At 34.9% G+C, this 23,742-nt stretch overlaps 3 protein-coding genes and 2 pseudogenes across 3 annotated transcripts; 2 read left to right on the top strand and 3 right to left on the bottom strand.

The window, feature by feature from the left end:
• The first annotated feature begins 14 nt into the window (after positions 1 to 14).
• Positions 15 to 1,356, top strand: LOC111892980 (putative pentatricopeptide repeat-containing protein At5g40405; annotated as a pseudogene).
• Positions 1,357 to 8,216: 6,860 nt separating this feature from the next.
• Positions 8,217 to 11,811, bottom strand: LOC111892477 (uncharacterized). The gene is made up of 6 exons (XM_052765908.1): positions 9,695 to 11,811; positions 9,150 to 9,357; positions 8,763 to 9,018; positions 8,611 to 8,695; positions 8,397 to 8,530; positions 8,217 to 8,302 (listed from the first exon to the last, which is right to left on the bottom strand). The coding sequence occupies exons 1-6, from the start codon at positions 11,809 to 11,811 to the stop codon at positions 8,217 to 8,219; spliced, it is 2,886 nt and encodes a 961-aa protein (XP_052621868.1).
• Positions 11,812 to 11,925: 114 nt separating this feature from the next.
• LOC111892891 (uncharacterized) lies at positions 11,926 to 12,417 on the bottom strand. The gene has a single exon (XM_023888993.1). It carries the CDS (start codon positions 12,415 to 12,417, stop codon positions 11,926 to 11,928), a length of 492 nt encoding a protein of 163 aa, XP_023744761.1.
• Positions 12,418 to 15,006: 2,589 nt separating this feature from the next.
• On the bottom strand, positions 15,007 to 16,476 carry LOC128127435 (uncharacterized). The gene has a single exon (XM_052765907.1). The coding sequence runs from the start codon at positions 16,474 to 16,476 to the stop codon at positions 15,007 to 15,009; it is 1,470 nt and encodes a 489-aa protein (XP_052621867.1).
• Positions 16,477 to 18,038: 1,562 nt separating this feature from the next.
• LOC111892733 (putative pentatricopeptide repeat-containing protein At5g40405) lies at positions 18,039 to 19,378 on the top strand (annotated as a pseudogene).
• Positions 19,379 to 23,742: the final 4,364 nt, after the last annotated feature.

Raw genomic sequence — 23,742 nt, 5'->3', positions numbered from 1 at the left:
AGTAAATTCACTCACAATTGCAAGTCAATGGTTTCCTCAACGGCCCAGATCTTGTATCTAAATTTGCTGCATCAATGGCCCTCAAACACACACAAAATATGGATTATTCTGTTCAACTATTGGACCAATGTGAAAATCCCTCCGTCTTTGCTTTAAACTCTCTAATCAAAGTTTACTCCAAGAGAGCTCAACTACTGAAAAAAGCTTCGATTTCTATAAAAGAATTGTAAAATCGAATCATAAACCTGATAATTACTTGTTTAAGTTCTTGATCAATTCTGCTGCACAGTTAGTGGATAAGAATTTTGGTTTGGCTGTACATGGGACTGCTTTGAAATACGCCTTGGATCAAGACCCACATGTTCAAAGCGGGTTGATTAATTTGTAGGCTGAAATGGGGTCTCTTAGGGACTTAAAAGATTTGTTTTTTTAGCATCAACAACCCAGATTTGGTAACTCAGACAACAATGGTGGTCGCCTGTGCAAAGTTAGGAGATATCAAATTCACACGCCAACAGTTTGAAATAACGTTTGACCGAGATGTGATTGCCTGGAACGCAATGAAAGCAGGGTACGTGTGTTTCGGGGAGCCTTTAAACGGACTCGAACTGTTTAACGCAATGGAAATGAAAGGTTTGAAGGTTAATGTATTATCTGCATGCACTCGGTTAAGTGCTTTAGATGCGGGACAACGGGCATATAGATATATAAAGTATAAAAAACTACAAATCAACACAACTCTTGGTAGTGCACTAGTCCATATGTACGCAAAGTGTGGGGGTATTAACACGGCAATGAATGTTTTTTTGGGTGATGAAAGAAAAGAATTTGTACACATGGAGTGGTGGCATGGGAGGACTAGCCATGCATGGTTATGGTAAAGAGTATCTTGACCTTTTTACCCTTATGCAACAAGAAAACATCACACCAAATGAGGTCACTTTCCTTTCAATCTTAAAGGCTTGTAGTGTAGCGGGTCTTGTTGAAGAAGGTTGGAAGCATTCTGAATCTATGACCAAAGAGTAGAGCATTATGGATGTATGGTTGATTTATACGGCTGATTGAGCCGTTCGGATGAAGCGTTACGCTTCATCCAGAGTATGCCATGTGCATCGATTGCTGAAGCATGGGGTGCACTGTCTAAATGCCAACAAGATTTATAAAAATGTGGAAATGGCTAAACTTGCGTCTAGAAAGATGGTGGAATTAGAGGCTAACAATGATGGTGCGTATGTGGAGTTGTCGAAAGTTTTTGCGGATTTCAAGAATTGAAAGGGGGTTGATGGCGTGAGGCATAAAATGAAGTCAAAAGATGTTCTGAAGATCCTTGTTGTTATCGTTATCGATAGTAGTTAAGTTGAACATGTTCAACTGGTATTTAACTTTGTTTTGACTTTTTGACAATGGTTTCGTTTTGAAAAATATTTATGCATTCATTGCATGTTTTTGTAATTCTTGCAATTTTAATGGGTATTTTAGTTCTTGCCATTTCAATGCATTTTTTTCGTAATTTTTTAGTTTCCATGCATTTTTGTAAGTTTTATAAAACATTTAGTCTATTTCTTTAAAAAAAATCAATTTATAAATTTGTACCACTTAATGCTCAATAATTTTTAAAAGTAATATAAGGTATTAAAAAGTTGTTTTTATTATAAAAAAAAATCAGTTGAAGCACATTAGATCACACAAAAGGAATCTAATAAAACCGAAACGGTACCAGGTCTTTACAATTGTCTCAACTATATTTATTTCAGAGAAATTCAATATACTCCTACCTTTTATTCCATCTATTTAAGATTGTGACAAATGTACAGATTTAAAATCTCAATCTAATCTAAATTAAATTGAATGACACATGTCACCACCTAAATAGGTTTGAAAATAGTAGTGATGGGACCCGATTTATGGACCGGTTTAGAATCGGACTAACCCGGATTATGTTCAGCGCTTGTTATTACAAGGTTACGACCCAAATTATGTACATATATGAACAAGTGATTGGTCTATCGCGGAAAACTTTTGGATTAACTACATTTTGTCAAAGATCAGTCGCTAATTGTCGTCGCTTATCCGTTGTTGATTATTTGTAAATGAACAATTTTTCTATATATATATATATTTAATCATTGTTACTAATGTAATTAGAAATGGTCTATTAGGTGTTGAATCTACCACTAATACTTACCCAATTGTCACAAATTAAATTCCAGATTAACAAAGAAATAATAACATTGTTTACACCTAATTAAACATCAAGCCGTATCATTTTATTAATAAGAACATACTTTCAAATCGAATAAAAAACTAGCAACATACTTTCAACTTAAAAAAAACTAGCAACAATTAATACCAACGTACAATTTACACAATTTGTCAAAGCTTTCGTTTCTGTTCTTATAATATATTTGTAATAATCATGCACTATCGTTTTGATTATTTCAAAAAGAGTAGTGGACTGCTTTAAGGACATCAGAAGTAGTGGTTGTGAAGACCTAAGTAAATGTTCCCATAATTAGAAACTGTATGAAAATGCTATACTAAAAAAAATGGAAAATTTCAATACCATAAACATGCTTTTTCCATCGACTTTTGATGTTAGTGACAAACCAATCAATCATATGGTAGTGGCTGAAAAAGAACGAAAAAAGTAAATGTTTTATATAGTAAAAGCACATGTTAAGAAAGCAATGAACATCATAAAGAGGTATAGTTAAGGCTATTATGTTCCAAATTAAATGCTTTAAATATATAGTGTTTAATTGATGTTTAAAAACACTTAAGAAGATGGAAGATATAACTTGCAAAATACAAGACTTGTTGTTGGTTGCCATATTTGCTTCCTAAAATCATATCACAAACATCAAAATTAGAGCTGAAAAGGTATAATCCAAATATGGATAATAGCAACTTCCTGAATACATGAGAAATTAATTGAAAGAACTAAATTATAAAGGCTGAAAAGTTATAATCCAAATATGAATAGTAGCACTATGTATATACCTACTAAAGTAGTTTGATATCTTTCAAACTTGTAGGCATGGGAAACATAATAACAACTTCACGCACTCCTTCAAAAATGCATCAACTTTTCATTTAAATATGTAACTGAATGCTTGGCATATCAATCTGTTAGGTTATAAATTTAAAAATTAAAATACAAATATTTTTCCAGTTAGGAGTTAGTAACAAAAGAATTGCATAAAATCTAGGGTTTTTGTATAATATTACTTATATGAACTTACCTTGAAATACTTATTTCATTATCTACACATGGGTGGTTACAAATGTTTCAACTTTTAGTACACATACAGAGTGTCGGATCCACGATCAAAGTAAAAGGCTATCCCCAAAAAATTTCCTTGGCTACCTCGGGAACCACCTAGATATGCTTATGGTAGTACACATGTCTTGTTCATAAGCCTTGTACAGTTTTCCCCCTTCCCCTCACCTTCTATCTCCATCACTGGTTATAGACTCCAACCAACACACCTTTACATTGGATCCCCATAACATTGAGCATAGTCAAAAAAAAAATTAGATAACATCAAAGGCACATACAAACTCTAATTAGTTCACCTTTTTGAGTATGGTCAAAACCTGATGGGCTTTGAGCACTACATCAATCCTATGGTGTACATGCAAATCCTAAATCTTTGGATCTAGTTTGTCTAATGAACATACAATAATCATCCAACGCTCATAAACCCTAATTCTAGCATACAATAATCGAGATTGACAAAAGAATAGAGTTTAGATCTTACATTGATTGTTATGTAGCAATAACAATCTCAATTCCTTTTGATCTTGACCTTTGAAAGCTTAGTGCGTCAAATGTTGCACCTCTAATGGAGTCACAAACACCATGAGCAGATGACCTAGGAGAAGGAGGAGGAGCACCAAAAACATCCAAGAACCCTTTTGGATTACTTCACCACATTTTTGGGGCCTTAGGGGTTCCTTATATTGGTAGGATATTAGGGTTTTGAATTGGGAAACCCTAATTTGACTGCTTAGGCCCTAAGGAGCCCATGAACTCCCTCTTTAGAGGCCTTGGATGAATTCTTATGGGTTTCCCCATAGATTTCATCCACTCCAACTTCTATGGAGTCCATTAGCCCATTTATGCAACTATTTTATAATTACACAATCAGTCACCTTTATTTACTTAATCTCTTTTAGCCACAAAATTAATTATTATTAATTCTTGACTAATATTAATTAAACAATATGATTTCTCTTTTAATATATTATCCATATAATATATTAATAAATCATAATTAATCATCTTTCTCCTTAGTTCATCCTATCAGTTGCATATAACTTCGGAACCTGATCAGCAACCGTAGCTTTCAAAAGCCGTTGTCAAACTCTGATCATATCAGAAACTTGTCCTGTAGATAAGGGATCATATATTATTCCATTCTAGATATCGTATGAACTGAGACATGTATTTTAATCATACTCTCTGTTCATGTGTTGTTTCCTGATTTCCGATTTATGACGACTAACAACACACTACAATTGAACACACTTACTTAGTCCTGGCTCTGCCAAACGCTTAGGGTGTCATCACTAAATCATCGAGGGGCCCATATATATCGCTTTTAGCCCACTTTGGGGAAAAGAACGGATAAACTTGGACTCAATGCTCGCTTGTACCAACTCATCAAATCACACAAAACAATATGTTTTGTAACACCAAGTTACTGGTGCGTTTACATATTATCAATGTGTAACCGAATTACAGAATACAATTCACACGTCTCGGTTTCAAGAATATAGGATATTATCGTCTCACCAATCACTCGTTATAAAATCCATGATGCGATCTAAGTGAGCATGTGTTTAATCCAATACTCTAATCTTATAGGAGCACTGATGAACCCTGAAACAAACTTTTGTTATGTCTAAGACACTTTAGACAATCTACAGTCAGATTCATGACAATCTTCTTTCATACCTACTTCCAAAGTATGATCGACTGTGGATGGTTTGAATAATGTTATTATTCAGGAAGTCAAAACATGCAAGGTGAAACACAAGAAAAATATTAATCCCATATGGCCTCAAACTTTTGAGTATAAAAAAAACTCATTTTCTATCATCTATATTATTTTAAAATAAGTTACAAAAATGGTCATTCTGGTTTACCAAATGTCACGAATTCAGTCATTTTATACTTGAAAAGATGAAAATGTCACTACCTGAATACTAACGGAGTTAGTAAAATGGCCACCTGTGCATGTTTTGCAAACCACAATGCCCATTTGCATAATAAAAATTAACAGTGACCGACTTTGTGACATTTGACAAACCATAAGGACTATTTTTATAATTTTGTTTAAAAAATAAATTATTAACATAAACTAATAAATAAAATTACCCTAATTTGACTGCTTAGGCCCTAAGGAGCCCATGAACTCCCTCTTTAGAGGCCTTGGACGAATTCTTATGGGTTTCCCTAGAGATTTCATCCACTCCAACTTCTATGGAGTCCATTAGTCCATTTATCCAACTATCTTATAATTACACAATCAGTCCCCTTTATTTAATTAATCTCTTTTAGTCACAAAATTAATTATTATTAATTCTTGACTAATATTAATTAAACAATATGATTTCTCTTTTAATATATTATCCATATAATATAGTAATAAATCATAATTAATCTCCTTTCTCCTTAGTTTATCCTATCAGTTGCATATGACTTCGGAACCTGATCAGCAACCGTAGTTTTCAAAAGCCGCTGTCGAACTCTGATCATATTAGAAACGTGTACTTTAGATAAGGGATCATATATTCCTCCATTCTAGATATCGTATGAACTGAGACATGGATTTTAATCATACTCTCTATTCTTGTGTTGTCTTTCGATTTCCGATTTATGACGACTGACAACACACTATAATTGAACGCATTAACTTAGTTCCGGCTCTGACAAGCGCTTAGGGTGTCATCACTAAATCATCGAGGGGCCCATATATATCGCTTTTATCCCACTTTGGGTAAAAGGAACGAATAAACTTGGACTCAATGCTCGCTTGTACCTACTCATCAAATCACACACAACAATATGTTTTATAACACCAAGTTACTGGTGCATTTAAATATTATCAATGTGCAACCGAATTACAGAATACAATTCACACGTCTTGGTTTCAATAATATAGGATATTATCGTCACACTAATCACTCGTGATAAAATCCATGATGCGATCCAAGTGAGCGTGAGTTTAATCCAATACTCTAATCTTACAGGAGCACTGATGAACACTGCAAGAAACTTTTGTTATGTCTAAGACACTTTAGACAATCTACAGTTAGATTCATGACAGTCTTCTTTCATACCTACTTCGAAAGTATGATCGGCTGTGGATGGTTTGAATATTGTTATTATTCGGGAAGTCAAAACATGCAAGGTGAAACACAAAAAAATATTAATCCCATATGGCCTCAAACTTTTGAGTAGAAAAAAAACTTATTTTCTATCATTTATATTATTTTAAAATAAATTACAAAAATGGCCATTCTGGTTTACCAAATGTCACGAATTCAGTCATTTTATACTTGAAAAGACGAAAATGTCATTACCTGAATACTAATGGAGTTAGTAAAATGGCCATTGTGCATGTTTTGCAAACCACAATGCCCATTTGCTTAATGAAAATTAACAGTGACTGACTTTGTGACATTTGACGAACCATAAGGACTATTTTTATAATTTTGTCTAAAAAATAAAGTATTAACATAAACTAATAAATAAAATTACATTAATTAACTATACATAACGGTTAATATTTTAAAAAAGCTTCATAATTGAACTTAAAAATAACCAAATAGATAAGCTTTTACTAATTAATAACTAGATGCATGCCCCCGCTACGCGGGGGTCAAATGGTGTGCATATCGTTACTCTTAATGGAAAATAAACCGTGTATGCTGTATAACCTTTTAAGCGGGCGAGAAGTAGATGTTAAAAGGTGAAATTTAGAGTATTAGAATGGCAATTTTTTTTGGAAGAACCTATTGATCGATGTCATTTTGTTAAATGTTTTCTTTTTAGTAATGTGATTTGTAAAATGTAGACGAACAGGAGATGTAAAAAAAATGGGTAGATAACAACTTAGACAAAGTTTTCATACGTAGGGGTGATGTTGGTATTGTTAGATTACAAAAGATGTTGATATTAGGTTGGATAATATAAAGTTTGTTATCTACTTGAGCGCCATATTGTTTATTTCTTTATCTGGTTATCACTGTCTTTTGGGGTAGCACCTGCCAGATGTTGAACCAGTATTAATAGACCGCATTTGGAAAATTTTGTTTGATATGTTAATTAAATGTATGGCAGCATTTATATACCTGCAAGGTCATAAGTTAGAGGACGTGCAACATTTTGATTGTCTGTAGATGATCCCGGTGATGTATTGTTTTGTCGTACCCTTGTCGTTTTGGTTGGAGCTGGTGTTGTTGGAATTGATGTGTCGGACATTCTTGTTTGTGGGTCATGGTCAATTATTATGAACCATATGTTTTCTGACGTTGAAGCTCTTATCATTTGGATGGACATTGTTTTTGTATTTCCTCTCTCGTTAGTTATGTTTACGGGCAGGACGTTTGGATTCGTCATTGGGTTCTCGGATATGAATTTGTCAAGATTTGATCCGAGTAGTTTGCGACACGATGTTTCCGACATGGCTGCTTGTATGGAGTTTGTTGCATCAGTGATGATAACAGACAATTTGTATCTGTGCACAACATATATTTGTTAGCATTGTAGTGGTATAATCATTATATGTGTTAAATTTTTCTTAAAGATGATTACATGTAGTTTGGTTTGTCGATATGTCCATGTGCGCTACAAAACCAATTTTCGCCCCTTCTGAAAATGGGATCTTTGCATATTGTGCATGTTGTCTGGTACCAACTATTTTGGAAGAGAATGTCTTTGATTGATGCGCGCACCAGAAATGTCTTATCCTGTCGTTGTAAAGTTATTCGAAATAAATCTATGGAGTTATTGTTGTTTATAAAAGGAGTTACCAATGAAGAAATGTTACCAGCAGTTCAGATCTGGTTTTCTTTCTCATGTCACCTAGGGTAGACGGTGTGCCTGCTAGTGGTGGCATTGGTCTTAAGGGACCTGTGTATCATGTTGTTATTAGTATACAGTTGTTAATTTACTGGACATGATGTGTAATGTTTGTATGGGTGCCTTACAGGTTTATAAGTGATGTTGTTTCTGGTATGTCCGGGTTGACATAGACATGGGTAGCATGTGATGAACCGTGACGCAGAGCCCCTATATATAAATAATTTACGTGTTACAAATGTTTGTGGTGAATACATGACAGCTGTGAATAGTGTGTGTATGATGTTGTGTATGGAGATCGGACCGTTAGATATGGAAGGCTTTAAGTTGGTGACAACGACAACTGTTGTTGCTGGCGGTGGCTGCAAGGAGTTGCGATCGAATTTCTGTGGATTGGTTATGCACTCTTTCCATAAATTGATCGCGAGTTCACTACCACTAATGGTATTGATAATGTGTTTTGTATTAGGTCGGTGTAACGGAAGTCGAAAATAAATTTTGTTACATGAAATACGTACCTTTCATCAGTTAAAATCAGCAATACATATGACTCACCACCCACTTTCACGCAGTCTCTGATTTTTGAGAGGACACCAATGTAGTCTAAGGAAAATTAAATTTAATTGTGTTAGGGGTGTGCATTTGATGAGGTGGGAAAGGATGTACGTACCTGGGTAATAAGATGGTGTGTCTCCAAGGTCTATGAGTTGTCGCTTTGAGAGAAAGTGAAACCAGTTTTTCGGTATTGTCAGTGTGTCCGGAATCTGTTCTATCACAGACATAAGGCCGACATCAATATAAAAGTCATTTTGTAGGAATTTCTGATACTTGTCTAACATGGGGCAGCTATAATCCGAGATGGTATAGCAGTGCGAAAGGTTGAGAACAGATTCGATGTAGCTCTGGTTAGTTCGTTGACCAAGAATCTATATGGCATCACCCTTTTGACGAAAGAAAAATGATATAATGTAAGGCTTTGTATATGATATTTGAATGGTATGTTTAATGTAGAAATTGATACATAGTTGTTAAAAAATTGTATTTGAAGATGACTTACAAATCTGTCGACAACCAGATACCAGGTTTCATAGCGCCTTACGTGGTGTCTCCATTTACGTACTATTCTAACTTGTAATGGGCCTCCAATACCATCCGTCTTTAGCTCAGAAATGCTACTCATTGGTCGGCTGTATTTTGTATGTCGAATAAACATATCAAAATGAGTGTCATGTTCGGATATAAATGTAGGATATGCTGCAAGCATACTGTACAGGTATGTAAAAATAAATATAATTAAAGATACATATAATAAAAGTATAAAAAAATTTTAGATAATGTTTTATGAACAGTATAAGAAGGTTTGAAACTTGTCACTCAGTAAACAAAAAATAAAATAAAATAAAATAAAAACATATATTTAGATAGCGCTCTATGAAAGGTATGATAATGTTGGAAAGGGGATTGGTAGTGATACTATGGACCTGAGGTGAATTAACTTTCTCCAATAGATCTATGAAAACAACATTTTTTGTTCGATTCAGGTGAATTGGGTTTGTATTTTCTATCAATATTTTTATGGAATCTGATGATGTTGCTCGTGACAGGGCAACATAGAGTTGACCGTGTGAGAAAACAGGTTGTGCTAAATATACACCAATTCTACGTAGTGACTGTCCTTGGCTTTTGTTGATAGTCATCACGTAGCAGACTTTCAGTGGAAATTGTTTTCGTGAGAAAGTAAATGGCATATCTGTTGACTTATGTATAAACTTTATACGGGGGATGTAAACGCGCTTGCCAATGAAGGTGCCAGTCATGATTGTTGCTTCAATTATGTTTGTTAGCAACTGTGACACTATAAGTCGTGTACCACTACATGAACCCTCTCTTTGGTTTATGTTTCTTAGCAACATTATGGGACAATGGAGTTTTAGTGTAAGTTCGTGAGGTGGTATTCCAGGGAAATTGAGTTGGTTTAGGTATTCGGTTGGATACAGGCCCTCAAAATCCGATGTATGCTTGCCTATTGGTTGGATAATGTCTATACTCTTATAGGTTCTCTCCTCCGATGACACCATCCCCAAAACCGTTGTATTTATGTTGTCTGCAACATCATTTGTCGGCGTAACTATAGCTCTTGCCGAAAGGTCAACCGCAGTCGGATTATTAAGGACACCATCTCCATATACAAAATTTATTAATGAATTTAGGGAGTCATTTCCGGGTTTTATTAGAAGAGAGTCAGGGATTTCTAACCAACTTGTGTCCCGAGGGTCGTCATTGTCAGGCATCCCCATCTGTCCATTTCCAATACGAAGCAACCAACCTGTGAAAGCCGACGTGGACATTGAACAACCGGTGGGTCTTTCAGAAGAATTAACTCTCATGTTCGTGTGTAGGATGTGAACAGTGAAAGACCGCCACAGGTATGAACATGGAAGTGTTGAGGCTATGATTTCCCAACGTGTTGATCTTGGTAGGACTGGGAGGGTTTGTCGGAAATCACCACCTAGTAGAACTGATATGCCTCCAAACAACTTTTCATTACAATCTAAGACATCTCTAAGAGAGCGGTCAAGAAACTCAAAGCATCTTCTGTCACTCATTGGTGCCTCATCCCAAATGATGAGTGATGTACGCTGTAAAAGATCGGCAAGGGATGTTCTCTTTTTTATGTCACATGATTTCTTATCTGTTAGGTCAATAGGAATTTTGAACCTTGAATGCGCCGTTTTCCCAGAAGGTAATAAAAGGGACGCGATTCCAGAAGCAGCAACGGCCAGCACAATTTTCCCTTTGGATCTAATATGGGAGATAATTGTTCTCCAAAGGAAGGTTTTTCCAGTACCCCCATGTCCATATACAAAGACCAGTATTTGTTCATTGTTTTCAATTGAAGAGATGACAAAATTGTAAACTGACAACTGTTCAGAATTTAGCATTGGCAGCATATTATCATGTTCTCTTTGTAGAGCTTCTTTGTCGTAACTCATTTCTTCAAGTAGAAGACGATTCTGCAAAATACCATGTATATCATTTGAAGGGACTGGAAGACCAAATGCCGCCATTGACTTAGGTGGTACGGAAGAGCGTAAGGTGTGATCGAGATCGCTGAGCAGTTGCTGATGTACTATGTGTGTAACAGAATTAAGTCCCCTATCTGGCATTTCTCTTTTTATGGAATATAGGTAGTCATCTTTCATCTTATCGCATGCGCATTCCCAAAGCAATTGTGGACTGCTAACTTCGCAAAAAAGCAATAGTTGACAGAAAAGGGAACGAAGTTGTGCAGAGGTCGCCCATATTGATGCCTCTGTGAATGCAGATAACCATTCCGTATCATCACCAATCAATTTTAATGCATTGCATGCAGCCCTATACGTAGGATAAATGGTGCCAGAAACGGTCCGCAGGTCTTCAAAAGATGTGCAACCCTTTTGGTGACAGAGTAGCATTCGTAGGTAAAATAACTCGCCAGATGTTGGATGAACAAAGACAAGTCGGCCAAGCACCTTTGAGGAGTCATCAACCCTAGGCTCCCAGGATTTAGATGACTTGTCCCATTTGTAAGACTTTGGATATTCTAGATATGTAAGTTCATGTCCACTTGGATCCCTCCTGTTGTTGCGAAACCAGCCTAGAAGTGTGGTGACAGAGCTGAATGGGTTTGACAGCACTTGAGGTATTGTGCTGTCCTCCTTGAATAATAATTGTTGCATGTTCTCCTCATGTACAGACAGGATCTGAACTGGCGGGTACCGATGATGTATGTGAAAGTTTAGGATACGCCAGGTTGCTTCGTGGGGACAGATATAGCGACCATCTAGAAAATTCTACACCTCGTTCACAGGAGTAACCGCTGAACCTCCACGTGTGTTATGATGGCTATCCACTGTGACGGAAGCGGACGCGTGGGGCGATTCTGCCTTTTGGATTGCATATCTGACGTGGTCTGCCCCTTTAGAAATATATTTGAAGAGATATTTAATCATCATATTCCATCCGCAGTACTCGACGTTGATGTGTGCCTGAAATCGTGAGGAAAGCCTTCTGTTGTACGGAACAACGTATCCGTTATCTATAACCTGTCCGGATGGGGTCATATGGTGTGAATTTGGGTTTCGTTTATACCGAACGTATCCCTCAGTATCGAACAATGTATCATGAAGAAAAGGTTTAGGATAACCTTTACTACATTTACCGTCCTTCATACACTGAGCTTTTGGATTTAGTGGTCCACATGGTCCATGAATCATGCAGCTTGTGATTGTCTGATGTAGTGCCGGATCTGTTGTTGGATCTGGCATCTCAGCTGTTATGTACATGTTGACATCCGATGCGTTTTTTATTCGGTCAGCTGCCTTTACCCACAGCAAAGTATGACAGTGCGGTAGACCCCTTTTTTGGAATTCGATAGTATATAAATCTGCAATAATGACGAATTTGTCTGATGTTACTTTTTTCAAATATAAGGATCACATAGGACCGCTCGGAAAGGCATGAATAATAAAATTCTATTTACATAACTATGAAAGTCGTAAGAAGAACTGTAAAAAAAAACGCAATAGATATTAAATTAGAATACGGAGCGATAAAAAGAAAAGATCTACTAATAAAGGGAAAATTTTAATTTTTGAAAGACTGATGTTTAGGTACAGGTAAATTTAAAAACATAAACCCGAATGGAACAAAAACGTTATAGATAATTTTTGGTAGTGTATCCATGTAAGAGTGAAGTATGCGGTGATTAAGGCAAATGGTGGCAAAAGATAATGATAAAAAACCTGGTAAAATTTATATAGTTGTATACTTTGTTAGAATGGCAAAAGAGCAAATAATCAAGATTTGGCAAATAAGTTATTTAAATGGAAGATGTTATGTTTTTGAGAGAGTTAAAAAAGGGAGAAAACAACGATAAACCATAAGCTTAAAAAAAATAATGGGTTATAACTATGATATTAGATTTAAATAAGTTTTTTGTTATAGTCTATATACAGTAAAACAGTTAAGAATTACAAAGGTTATACAAAAGTAAAGAAAATAACATTTGCACAAATGATGAAAGTAAACAGTGTGGAAAATCAGCAAATAGTTAAAATTGTTATCATATTTCATTTCAATAAATAAATCTGTTAAATGTGCATACAATATAACACTTAAAATAGGAGCAAAAGAAGAAATGGTAAGAATTTTATAAAAAAACTTAATAATACAAATGTATAATTAACCAATTTCACACAGAGTGAAATCATAAAAAGAGAAATAGGACATTAGTATTTGGATAATTACCTGCAATACCAGGTTACATAGCAGGGGTAGAATGGAAAAATAAATAACATAGTTGATGTGGTTAAATGAGTTGTAAGAATGCATATAAAACAAAACAGATAGCATAGAGGGAAAAGTGGAATTAATATAAATTTTACTGACTTAAATCAGAAAAAGGGAAATAGGATATTAGTATTTTGATAAGTAGCTGCAATATCAGTTTACATAGCAGGGGTAAAATCGGAAAATAAATAACGTATCTGATGCGGTTAAAACAGTTGTACACATGCATATAAAACAATACAGATAGGACAGGGACAAAACCTGAATTAATATAAATTTAGTAAAAGACTTAGAAATAACGAAGGTATTCACTTCCAGAAGCAACACATTGGATAGGCGGACAAATGATGAAGTAATATGGAAAAGAACATAAGTTAAATAGCTGCAATGTAAGATCACATACCAGGGGTCAAACGGGAAAGTAAATAACATATCTGATGCGGTTAAAGCGGTTGTAGTGATGCATATAAAACAAAACAGATAGCATAGGGACAAAACTGGAAGTAATATAAATTTACTAAAAGACTTAGAAATAAAGAATAGCACAGGGTCTAAACCGGAATTAATATAAATTTAGTAAAAGACTTAGAAATAACAAAGGTATTCACTTCCAGAAGCAACACATTCACTTCCAGAAGCAACACATTCGATAGACAGACAAATGAAGAAGTAACATGGAAAAGGACATAAGTTAATTAGCTGCAATATCAGATCACATAGCAGAGGTAAAATGGGAAACTAAATAACATATCTGATGCGGTTAAAGCAGTTGTAGGGATGCATATAAAACAAAACAGATAGCATAGGGACGAAACTGGAAGTAGTATAAATTTAGTGAAGGACTTAGAAATAAAGAATAGCACAGGGGCAAAAGTGGAATTAATATAAATCTGGTAAAAGACTTAGAAATAACGAAGGCATTCACTTCCGGAAGGAAAACATTGGATAGGCGGACAAATGAAGAAGTAACATGGAAAAGGACATAAGTTAATTAGCTGCAATATCAGATCACATAGCGGGGGTATAATGGGAAAGTAAATAACATACCTGATGCAGTTAAAGCAGTTGTAGGAATGCATATAAAACAAAACAGATAGCATAGGGACAAAAGTGGAACTAATATAAATTTAGTAAAAGACTTAGAAATAAAGAATAGCACAGGGCGAAAACCGGAATTAATATAAATTTAGTAAAAGACTTAGAAATAACAAAGGTATTCATTTCCTGAAGCAACGGATTGGATAGGTGGAGAAATGAAGAAGTAACATGGAAAAGGACATAAGTTAATTAGCTGCAATATCAGATCACATAGCAGGGGTAAAATGGGAAACAAAAAAAACATATCTGATGCGGTTAAAGCAGTTGTAGGGATGCATATAAAACAAAACAGATAGCATAGGGACAAAACTGGAAGTAATATAAATTTAGTAAGACTTATAAATAAAGAAGGTATTAACTTCCACAACCAACATATTGGATAGGCAGACAAATAAAGCAGTAGCATGGAAAAGGACATAAGTCTGTAAACTTTTGCTTGTTATTGACCTTTATACACTGTGGGTAACATTTGATACAAACGATCATTAGGCTAGCAGATATAGGAAAAGAAATGTAAACGTACATGCATCAACATCGCCAAAGGTTTTTTCCTTCTTAAGGAAATCGATAAACTCATGGACTTTCACATGGAACATTCTGGCTATGATATCCGCTCTGCTGTGTACATCTCTCTGTGAATGTGTCTCCATATAGCGGGTAATCTCTGGCCACTTCACATTACATGTGAAAGTGATAAAATATTGTGGATTGCCATAAACTCTACAGATCGTAAGCGCATCCTGATAATGGCTATACATAAACCGGGGACCACCAGTGAATGATGCAGGCAAAAAAACACGCTTACCAACAACACGTGCTTCCCGGTCCCCCTTTGATAGCGCATCATAAAGCCCACTCACATAATCGGAACGTAAGTTTGATTGATGTTTGGTTATATAATCCAATCGGCCTTCCTCTATACACGTATATGCATCAACTAAATATTGCTGGAAAAGCCTAGTGGCATTTACAATTGGAGACCAAATCTGATGTCGGGCATGTATATGGTACGCGTAATACATATTGACAGTGAGACTTTTTGCACTTACTCCCCTCTGATTACGCATCTTCAAACGGGGTGACCACCCCTCCTCACCATAAGGAAACAAAAGTGGATATTGTAAAGGCATATAAGAGGGATGCAATTTACTAATGCGTTGAGGCCGACCCGAATGCGAAAATACAACAATGTCATATGTCATACTGGTAGTGTCATCACCAGTTACTATACATCCCAAGGATCCAGGGGAAGGGAATTCATACCTACGATCAACAACGTTGTTAAACAGCCGTACACTATAATTTTCTAAATTATTTTCCTCAGCCATGGTCTTTGCTGTTTTAAACGTTTTTACATACTCGTTGTTAGCCCCTAAGAATGTAACCAGATACTGCACAATATTAGGATCTAAATCCGTTCCCGTCGGACCTCCAAAAGCCCTCAATCTATTCCGAACCTCATTCTCTGTATCAAAAAGATAAAGTTGCAGAAATCTAGGGCCCTTTGTAGGATCCGGGGACAACGATCCTATCCTATGAGAAATTTGACCAGATATCTTGAAAACATAAGGGCCCCGATTGTCATTGACAGACTTATCTATATTCGCCCCAAATGAAGTCATAGAAAACATGCTATTATATGCGATAATGTCTTTCAAAAATGTAGCATTTTGATACAAATCAAGAAATTCAGGATGAAACCTCGAAGGATAAGGAAGAACGACATCACCATCCCGACAACAATGATAATACTTCGGATGAGCAGGCGTAGAAAGTTTGAGCGCCCTTTCAACATACCAGAAATAGGCACCACAAAATTCGCAAACACACGTACAGTCACCCGAATCAACATAGTCAGGAAGGCCAGCAAAGAAGAGAGAATGGCGCGACCTGCGAGTTCTTGGAACAGAGGATGAAGCACCAGGTGAAGATAGCCGTTTCGGTCGTCGGGCCATAATAAATCGATCAAAAAAAAAGTGACAAAAAAAACTCAGAAAACAACTGAAAGACAACAGACACTAAAGAAGAAAGACAACAGAAGAGACAGAATTTACCTTTTGGAAGAAAGAAGTAAGAACAAAAAAGGAAGAACGGTGGAGAAGAAAGAAGAAAGAAATTAGGAAGCATAACACGTGCATCATAAAGGAAATGAGAAAAGGCCACGTAGAGAGAAGTGACCGGTAGACGTTAAGAAAAGGAAAATGCATAAAATAAGGGAATAACAAAGAAAAGTAAGTACAGGGATAACACGAAGAATCTTACAAAAGAAAAGAAAAATAAAGAATAGACAAACTTCGAAAGTAGAAGGACTAAAAGTATCCTAAAGCACAACACATTACTGTAGCTAAGAAACGAAAAATTTAATATATATGTATAATAACAATAGTTAAAAAGTTATCATTAAATCTAAAAATAAATTTTTATTTTATTTTCACTCAAACCATGGATTGAAGCCATTGATTAATGTGATTGTAATATATATTTGTTTTATAATATATACTTAAGCTTATTATAAGATTTTCAGTATTTTATAGTAAAAGTAAAATGAAATAATTGTTTTTAATAAAGTCTAGTTTTAATAATGTTTGTTATGTAATGTTAACATATATTAAACATGTTGCCTAATTTTGTATACGAGGAAACACTTGAGATGTAAAGTAATGGAAATCATCAACCTTAATAGAAAAAATATATTACAAAGTATATCAAATTACACAAAACACAAAAACATGTGAATGATAGCACTCGACAACAATTTAATCTAGCCACAAATATCATGAATGCGATCAAATAAAAAACATTATAATCTCCGGATCAATCAAATCGCCTGAGCTCTATAATGGATTTTTCTTTTCTTTTGATATCGTTGTACAATCTACTTCTTGGAAGGTGGTGGAGCAAAGAAAAGAATATTGGGAAGAGTTGTTGGAAAGTTAGGGATGGTAGGCATAGAAGGCAATGGAGGCAAGGAAAGTTTGGGCATGTTAGGAATGCTGGGTATTTGTGGTAGTGGCATTGTCGGGATTGTTGGTATCTGTGGTTGTGGCAGTGTCGGGAATGTGGTTGCTTGCAGCAAATTGCGGGAAGCAAAACACATCTCATTTGTTGTAATTGAGAATAGTGCAATTGCAAAAATGTAAAGGTAGGAGGTGGAAGCCATTGTAGGATTTTTTTGAGTTGCTAAAGATGAGTCAAAAGACTCTGAGAGGTTATCGAAGATTAATGAAGTTGATTAACCTGTGAATAATAATGTACAAGAGACCAAGTATATATAGGTAATGCACAGTGATAATGATTGATCAATAAATAATTAACGTGTCATGAGTTTTGTTGAGACTTACATTAGGTTGGTTGGTATGAAGATATCCAAGGCATGTAATGTTGTTAAAAAACTTCCTGATAACAAGAAATTGTTTATTAACCCTCTTATATGTTGGGTAAGCTATTTTGCCACATAATATCGAGAGTTTTCCTTTTATGAAATTAAGGACAAACAAAAAAAAAGTAAATTCACTCACAATTGCTAGTCAATGGTTTCCTCAACGGCCCAGATCTTGTATCTAAATTTGCTGCATCAATGGCCCTCAAACACCCACAAAATATCGATTATTCTGTTCAACTATTGGACCAATGTGAAAATCCCTCCGTCTTTGCTTTAAACTCTCTAATCAAAGTTTACTCCAACAGAGCTCAACTACTGAAAAAAGCTTCGATTTCTATAAAAGAATGGTAAAATCAAATCATAAACCTGATAATTACTTGTTTACGTTCTTGATCAATTCTGCTGCACAGTTAGTGGATAAGAATTTTGGTTTGGCTGTACATGGGACTGCTTTGAAATACGCCTTGGATCAAGACCCACATGCTCAAAGCGGGTTGATTAATTTGTACGCTGAAATGGGGTCTCTTAGGGACTTAAAAGATTTGTTTTTTAGCATCAACGACCCAGATTTGGTAACTCAGACAACAATGGTGGTCGCCTGTGCAAAGTTAGAAGATATCAAATTCACACGCCAACAGTTTGAAATAACGCTCGAACGAGATGTGATTGCCTGGAACGCAATGAAATGAGGGTACGTGCGTTTCGGGGAGCCTTTAAACGGACTTGACCTGTTTAACGCAATGGAAATGAAAGGTTTGAAGGTTAATGTATTATCTACATGCACTCGGTTAAGTGCTTTAGATGCGGGACAACGGGCATTTGGATATATAAAGTATAAAAAACTACAAATCAACACAACTCTTGGTAGTGCACTAGTCCGTATGTACGCAAAGTGTGGGGGTATTAACACGGCAATGAATGTTTTTGGGGTGATGAATGAAAAGAATGTGTACGCATGGAGTGGTGCCATGGGAGGACTAGCCATGCATGGTTATGGTAAAGAGTATCTTGACCTTTTTACCCTTATGCAACAAGAAAACATCACACCAAATGAGGTCACTTTCCTTTCAATCTTAAACGCTTGTGGTGTAGCGGGTCTTGTTGAAGAAGGTTGGAAGCATTCTGAATCTATGACCAAAGAGTAGAGCATTATGGATGTATGGTTGATTTATACGGCCGATTGAGCCGTTTGGATGAATCATTACGCTTCATCCAGAGTATGACATGTGCACCGATTGCTGAAGCATGGGGTGCACCGTCTAAATGCCAACAAGATTTATAAAAATGTGGAAATGGCTAAACTTGCATCTAGAAAGATGGTGGAATTAGAGGCTAATAATGATGGTGCGTATGTGGAGTTGTCGAATGTTTTTGTGGATTTCAAGAATTTGAATGGTGTTGATGGCGTGAGGCATAAAATGAAGTCAAAAGGTGTTGTGCAGATCCCTATTGTTATCGTTATGGATAGTAGTTAAGTTGAACATGTTCAACTGGTATTTAACTTTGTTTTGACTTTTTGACAATGGTTTCGTTTTGAAAAATATTTAAACATTCATTGCATGTTTTTGTAATTCTTGCAATTTTAATGGGTATTTTAGTTCTTGCCATTTCAATGCATTTTTTTTTCGTAATTTTTTAGTTTCCATGCATTTTTGTAAGTTTTATAAAACATTTAGTTTATTTCTTTAAAAACAATCAATTTATAAATTTGTACCACTTAATGCTCAATAATTTTTAAAAGTATTATAAGGTATTAAAAAAGTTGTTTTTATTATAAAAAAAATCAGTTGAAGCACATTAGATCAGACAAAAGGAATCTAATAAAACCGAAACGGTACCATGCCTTTACAATTGTCTCAACTATATTTATTTCAGAGAAATGTACATATTTAACACCTCAATCTAATCTAAATTAAATTGAATGATACATGTCACCACCTAAATAGGTATGAAGATAGTAGTGATGGGACCCGATTTATGGACGGGTTTAGAATCGGACTAACCCAGATTATGTCAGCTCTTGTTATTACAAGGTTACGACCCAAATTATGTACATATATGAAGCTCTTGTTATTACAAGGTTACGACCCAAATTATGTACATATATGAACATAGTATACAAACTCCCCTTTACAAAACTTGCATACATGGTTCACTAGTTTTACTTCTCACACAACATCCTTTAATTATGTAAATCTTGTCAACCATAAAACATAACAAGATTTCACATAAGTGCAATGAAAAATAAAGTTTTCTACCTAGACATAGAATTATAACTTTTGAATTATTTACTAATAATAATAGTTAATGGTTTTAAAATAACTAATGGATGATCTTTCATAACTTTTTAATAGTAATACCTAGTTTAAAAATAGTGCACAATAATAATAATTAATAATAACATAAAAACATAATTCCTTTTTTACTTACAAACAATGGTTAGTATTTTAGAATATTATCATAATTGAAATCTAAAATGGACCAAATAAGTAAAATTTGGATTAAATAATCATGACAATAGTTAAAAATGTAACATTAAATTGAGAATTAAATTTAGTTTTATTGATGTGATTTTAATATGTGTTGCACTACTAGAAACATAGGTATTGGTGACGAACATTTCTGTCGGGAAATCCGTTGCTAAAGCCATTAGTTACAAATCAATGATGGATACAGACAAAAAAACCTTGGTAGCTAATGGGCAGCGACGGATCAACAAGTGATTGTGCTATTGCGGAAGACTTTTGGATCAACTACATTTTGTCAAAGATCCGTCGCTAATTGTCGTCGCTTATCCATTGTTGATTATTTGTAAATGAACAATTTTTCTATATATTTAATCACTGTTACTAATGTAATTAGCAATGGTCTATTAGGTGTTGAATCTACCACTAATCCTTACCCAAGTGTCACAAATTAAATTCCAGATTAACAAAGAAATAATAACCATGTTTACACCAAATTAAACATCAAGCCGTATCATTTTATTAATAAGAACATACTTTCAAATCGAATAAAAATCTAGCAACATACTTTCAACTTAAATAAAAACTAGCAACAATTAATACCAACGTACAATTTACACAATTTGTAAAAGCTTTTGTTTCTGTCCTTATAATATATTTGTAATAATCATGCAGTATCGTTTTGATTATTTCAAAAAGAGTAGTGGAATGCTTTATGGTCATCAGAAGTTGTGGTTGTGAAGACCTAAGTAAATGTTCCCATAATTAGAAACTGTATGAAAATGCTATACTAAAAAAATGGAAAATTTCAATACCATAAACATGCTTTTCCATCGACTTTTGACGTTAGTGACAAACCAAACAATCATATGGTAGTGGCTGAAAAAGAACGAAAAAAGTAAATGTTTTATATAGTAAAAGCACATGTTAAGAAAGCAATCAACATCATAAAGAGGTATAGTTAAGGCTATTTTGTTCCACACTTTAAATATATAGTGTTTAATTGATTTTTAAAAACACTTAAGAAGATGGAAGATATAACTTGCAAAATACAAGACTTGTTGTTGTTGCCATATTTGCTTCCTAAAATCATATCACAAACATCAAAATTAGAGCTGAAAAGTTATAATCCAAATATAGATAATAGCAACTTCCTGAATACCTGAGAAATTAATTGAAAGAACTAAATTATAAAGGCTGAAAAGTTATAATCCAAATATGAATAGTAGCACTATGTATATACCTACTAAAGTAGTTTGATATCTTTCAAACTTGTAGGCATGGGAAACATAATAACAATTTCACGCACTCCTTTAAAAATGCATCAACTTTTCATTTAAATATGTAACTGAATGCTTGGCATATCAATCTGTTAGGTTATAAATTTAAGAATTAAAATACAAATATTTTTCCAGTTAGGAGTTAGTAACAAAAGAATTACATAAAATCTAGGGTTTTTGTATAATATTACTTATATGAACTTACCTTGAAATACTTATTTCATTATCTACACATGGGTGGTTACAAATGTTTCAACTTTTAGTACACATACAGAGTGTCGGATCCACGATCAAAGTAAAAGGCTATCCCCAAAAATTTTCCTTGGCTACCTCGGGAACCACCTAGATATGCTTATGGTAGTACACATGTCTTGTTCATAAGCCTTGTACAGTTTTCCCCCTTCCCCTCACCTTCTATCTCCATCACTGGTTATAGACTCCAACCAACACACCTTTACTTTGGATCCCCATAACATTGAGCATAGTCAATACAAAAATTAGATAACATCAAAGGCACATACAAACTCTACTTAGTTCACCTTTTTGAGTATGGTCAAAACCTGATGGGCTTTGAGCACTACATCAATCCTATGGTGTACATGCAAACCCTAAAGCTTTGGATCTAGTTTGTCTAATGAACATGCAATAATCATCCAACGCTCATAAACCCTAATTCTAGCATACAATAATCGAAATTGACAAAAGAATAGATTTTAGATCTTACATTGATTTTTATGTAGCAATAACAATCTTAATTCCTTTTGATCTTGACCTTCGAAAGCTTAGTGCCTCAAATGTTGCACCTCTAATGGAGTCACAAACACCATGAGCAACAAGATGACCTAGGAGAAGGAGGGGGAGCACCAAAAACGTCCAAGAAACCTTATGGATTACTTCACCACATTTTTGGGGCCTTAGGGGTTCCTTATATTGGTAGGCTATTAGGGTTTTGAACTAGGAAACCCTAATTTCAGTGCTTAGGCCCTAAGGAGCCCATGAACTCCCTCTTTAGAGGCCTTGGACGAATTCTTATGGGTTTCCCCATAGATTTCATCCACTCCAACTTCTATGGAGTCCATTAGCCCATTTATGCAACTATTTTATAATTACACAATCAGTCACCTTTATTTACTTAACCTCTTTTAGCCACAAAATTAATTATTATTAATTCTTGACTAATATTAATTAAACAATATGATTTCTCTTTTAATATATTATCCATATAATATATTAATAAATCATAATTAATCATCTTTCTCCTTAGTTCATCCTATCAGTTGCATATAACTTCGGAACCTGATCAGCAACCGTAGCTTTCAAAAGCCGTTGTCAAACTCTGATCATATCAGAAACGTGTCCTTTAGATAAGGGATCATATGTTATTCCATTCTAGATATCGTATGAACTGAGACATGTATATTAATCATACTCTCTGTTCATGTGTTGTTTCCTGATTTCCGATTTATGACGACTAACAACACACTACAATTGAACACACTTACTTAGTCCTGGCTCTGCCAAGCGCTTAGGGTGTCATCACTAAATCATCGAGGGGCCCATATATCTTGCTTTTATCCCACTTTGGGGAAAAGAGCGGATAAACTTGGACTCAATGCTCGCTTGTAGCCACTCATTAAATCACACACAACAATATGTTTTGTAACACCAAGTTACTGGTGCGTTTACATATTATCAATGTGTAACCGAATTACAGAATTCAATTCACTCGTCTCGGTTTCAAGAATATAGGATATACTCGTCTCACCAATCACTCGTGATAAAATCCATGATGCGATCTAAGTGAGCATGTGTTTAATCCAATACTCTAATCTTATAGGAGCACTGATGTACCCTGCAACAAACTTTTGTTATGTCTAAGACACTTTAGACAATCTACAGTCAGATTCATGGCAATTTTCTTTCATACCTAGTTCCAAAGTATGATCGGCTGTGGATGGTTTGAATAATGTTATTCTTCGGGAAGTCAAAACATGCAAGGTGAAACACAAGAAAAATATTAATCCCATATGGCCTCAAACTTTTGAGTATAAAAAAACTCATTTTCTATTATCTATATTATTTTTAAATAAGTTA

This window comes from Lactuca sativa, chromosome 7 (assembly GCF_002870075.4).
Source record: "Lactuca sativa cultivar Salinas chromosome 7, Lsat_Salinas_v11, whole genome shotgun sequence".
Classification (NCBI taxonomy): Eukaryota; Viridiplantae; Streptophyta; class Magnoliopsida; order Asterales; family Asteraceae; genus Lactuca; species Lactuca sativa.
Note: the sequence above shows the minus strand (reverse complement) of the source record. Positions and strands in the feature narration are given on the sequence as shown.

Coding starts and splice junctions, on each gene's coding strand:
- LOC128127435 (XM_052765907.1), bottom strand. CDS start 16,476: ATGGCCCGACGACCGAAACGGCTATCTTCACCTGGTGCTTCATCCTCT.
- LOC111892891 (XM_023888993.1), bottom strand. CDS start 12,417: ATGTACATAACAGCTGAGATGCCAGATCCAACAACAGATCCGGCACTA.
- LOC111892477 (XM_052765908.1), bottom strand. CDS start 11,811: ATGCAACAATTATTATTCAAGGAGGACAGCACAATACCTCAAGTGCTG. Junction 8,531..8,610: donor CTGATTTTAACTGATGAAAG/GTACGTATTTCA, acceptor CAATACCATTAG/TGGTAGTGAACTCGCGATCA. Junction 8,303..8,396: donor AAAGCCTTCCATATCTAACG/GTCCGATCTCCA, acceptor ATTTATATATAG/GGGCTCTGCGTCACGGTTCA.